We start from the raw sequence: 3,353 nt of genomic DNA, 5'->3' as shown, positions 1-3,353 counted from the left end.
TCCTGCTCTTGAATCAATGACCCATCATCTTTTAAGCTGACAAGGGTCTGAAAGAAGAACCTGAACATCAATATTTTCCTCACGACAGCTGATGGACACTGAGGCTTTTTCAACACCTTATTCTAAATGAAAGATTCCCACTCCAGCTCACTCAACAGTAATTTTGTCATTGACTTGTACAAAGCCAAGATATTATCTTAAAGGTTTTATTGATCCTCTTCTTACAGTAACTCACTGCCCTGACACATTCCTGCATCACAGACCTTTGACAACATGCACAATTACAATTACCAGCAGCAGAAGATATTCTGTTCATCTCTTTGTACATGGGCTTTGAGCTTTTGTGTAGCTTTTATCTGATCCTGCAATAATAGATGAATTGAAAGTGTGTGTCTGGAGAGAGGGGGGTAGTACACAAAGCACTCACACGAGAAAATGAGACATTCTTTATGTTTAACCTCCTTTTGGATAAATATTCTACCTACTCGGTGCAAGGAGAAGTTCTTTGCCTTCTAAAACTGGAGTTCAGGGACTGGGACTCTGACTCGCAGGGCTGTCTAGCATGTCTGTGATCCCACCCCAGACTGAACCAGGCTCTCTTGTTATGCAAATACGAGACTGAGCAGAAAGGTTAACCCTAGGGCTGAATTGCCTCTGATTAAACATCAATGGCATTTTTCCACAGGCTTCAAATGAAGTGGCATTTGGCTTTAACAGGGATTTAGAGGTCTGGTAGTTTTACTAAAAAAATGCTTAAGCTACAAAATGAAGACACAAAATACACAAGACAATTGATTTCAGCATTTTCCCCTCTTTGGAATGTGCTTAATCCATGTGGAAAAAAAAATTATTTCAGTGAGACTTACAGACATTCACTCATCAAATAAAGTACTGTTACTGTGGACATCAGAACTGATTTTAAAAGAGCATCTCCCTCTATAAAATACCCAAAGAATTGTTTTGGTTCTTGATTTATTTTCAACAGAAAGTCTAGTATACTGACCTGAGTTTTCCTGCCATCTAATGTATTTTCCTCAAATTTCTCACCAAGCTTGAAGCTGAACTGTGAAGTTTTGAAGGTGCTTTCTGTTTTTATGGTGATTGTGTCCCCATCCTTAATAATGTAAACATCTGGTTTGGCCATGCTTCCCATTTTTCTCATGGCCATACCCACACCTGCAAGGCGAGAGGCACAGAGTGTCACAAAGTTAGTTAAACCCGAAGGCTTAGGGCCACACAAGAATTCAAATAACTAATTCCCACTTAATTAGGCACTTAAGTACACTTGAGAATCAAAGCTCAAGAGCCACAAACAAAGAGGATGTTTTAAATTATCCACTGATGAGGAAGGAAAAAAAAAAGCAAGCTTATTTGCAAGGTTACTCTTGTTTCCTCAGAGAGCTAAAGTTAAATCTATTTTGCCCTCTAGAGGGCTCACAAATGTCCCAAAACTCAGCACTGAATTTTGTCAAACAGAAAAAAATAACAAACCAGAAAACAAACACAAAAGCTTAAACTAATATAAAACTATTCCCTTCAAGTTCTGAACACTTTAAAAATCTAAAAACTATTTTTAATTGACAGATTAATCCCCTTTATTTCAGCTTACTCAAGTAATAACCTTCCATTGCTTTGCACACAGTTGCAAATATTCCATTTCTAATAAAACTTCTTATTCTACATCCTGTATACAAAAGATGGAGTTGTGAACCACTATCATGCAAAATAGTGCTTATGCATATGGTCAAAAAACCCAACAAAAAAAATACAGAGAAATGAGTTTTGCAAATGGCTGAAAATTCATCATCTGGAGACAGCAGCCCTCAAAACTCTTTAGCAAGAGATTAACTCTGCGTCAGCCCCTGCATGCACCGTTTGAGAGGTTTGCTTGAATATTTTTGTTCTGTAGAATGAGAATACAAATAAGAGGGTAGCAGGCAACAAGTGTGAATCCATCAAACTGGAAAGTGCAGATCTGAACCAAGAATTTATACGCAACCAAATGAAGCAAGAAAGTGCCACCAAGTCAGTAGTGAGTGCCTGAGCTCTGCAGCTGGTGTAGGCAGAAATCCTCACGTAGCAGCAGAGCATCCCCCTGGAGTGTACAAGATACTTGGGCGAGGGCTGAATCCACAAAGCAAAGATTACAGCTTCCTTGGGAGGCAGAAATCAAGTACTTCCCAGATACTGCTTCTCCAGACCCAGCTGAGATTCCAAGACTGAGCCTTAAGCTTGAGCTCACAGAGCAAAAACCAGTCATCCTCAGTCCAGCTTTTCTGATCAGAACTGGAAATTATTGCCACAGTGACCATACATCCCCACACCCATTTGCCATCATCCAGTCCAGAGTAGTCATTGAGTTACTTGATCAGCTACAGCCTGGGATCCAACTAAACAGAGATGAGCTGAATATGCTTTACATATAGCAAGGAATGAAATTCAAACTTCTTTGTCCTCAAACGTTCTTTTACACACACTGAGCAGAATTTGCATGATCTCATTTATGGTGCTTCATTAGGATCAAAGGCAGAGTTTCTTAAGTAGCCAGTGATGGTGAAATCCAGTAAATGACTGGCTCCTAAAGTGTGACTTGGAGTAAATTTAATTGCCTAAATCATAATTGTGAAAAAAAAAAAAAAAGAGTAAAAAGGAAAGGTGACTGGTTTAAGATTGTAATCTAAAAACCAAACAACACTCAGTTGCTGCCTACACATGGGAGGTGCTCTGCAGTGGCAGCACTTAATTTCTACTTTGAAGTTGCAGCTTGGCAATGCCTAGGTCTGGCCATTGGACATAAGCATCCTAATCCATGGCTCAGCTGAGCTGAGCTTAAAATTCTTGAATTTTCTCTAAAGTCTCCCATAGGGCTCAGCCCAAAAGACTCTCTCACATCATAGCTATCACATTCTGACAGGCCTCTCAAAATACAATTACAGCCACCACTGTCTGCAGAGCATAAATGCAGTGATGCCTTTTGTATTTTAAATGAAGAGCACAAGACCTAAATTCCTTCTTCTCCTACTCCTCCCTCTAAAGACAAGGCTACATCTTCTGCCTCTTGAGAAAACATCCCGGCTTTCCTCTGAAAACCAGCAGAAAATAATAGCTCCTGGGCTGCCAGGCATCTATCACCTGTCAGCCAGGATGCTCACAGGAAAGGAGTAAATCAGAGCTTGCAGAGGAGGTTACTGGTGTATTAGGTCTGTTCTTCATTCGGTAACTTTCATGTTACAAAATGTAGGGCAACCCGAACGCAGGAATAACACACCAGGACCACCCGGCTAAGATAAGGGTGCTGATGCCCAGAGGAGAACAGAGGCAAACAGCCTGCGGCGGGGCAGCCGGTCCCGCTG

General features: G+C 40.7%; 1 protein-coding gene across 1 annotated transcript in view; it reads right to left on the bottom strand.

Annotated features, from left to right (window-relative positions):
• LOC103803005 (fatty acid-binding protein, epidermal-like) overlaps positions 1-1,176 on the bottom strand; it is a gene marked incomplete at its 5' end in the record, with an annotated part of 1,613 nt that extends 437 nt beyond the window's left edge. Inside the window, 3 exon segments of the mRNA XM_009075540.1 lie at positions 1-2; positions 4-47; positions 1,004-1,176. The exon segment at positions 1-2 is cut by the window's left edge and continues 44 nt beyond it. Of these exon segments, the coding sequence (XP_009073788.1) occupies positions 1-2; positions 4-47; positions 1,004-1,176 (219 nt within the window).
• Positions 1,177-3,353: the final 2,177 nt, after the last annotated feature.

This window comes from Acanthisitta chloris, unplaced genomic scaffold (assembly GCF_000695815.1).
Source record: "Acanthisitta chloris isolate BGI_N310 unplaced genomic scaffold, ASM69581v1 scaffold42105, whole genome shotgun sequence".
In the NCBI taxonomy this organism is placed as follows: Eukaryota; Metazoa; Chordata; class Aves; order Passeriformes; family Acanthisittidae; genus Acanthisitta; species Acanthisitta chloris.
Note: the sequence above shows the minus strand (reverse complement) of the source record. Positions and strands in the feature narration are given on the sequence as shown.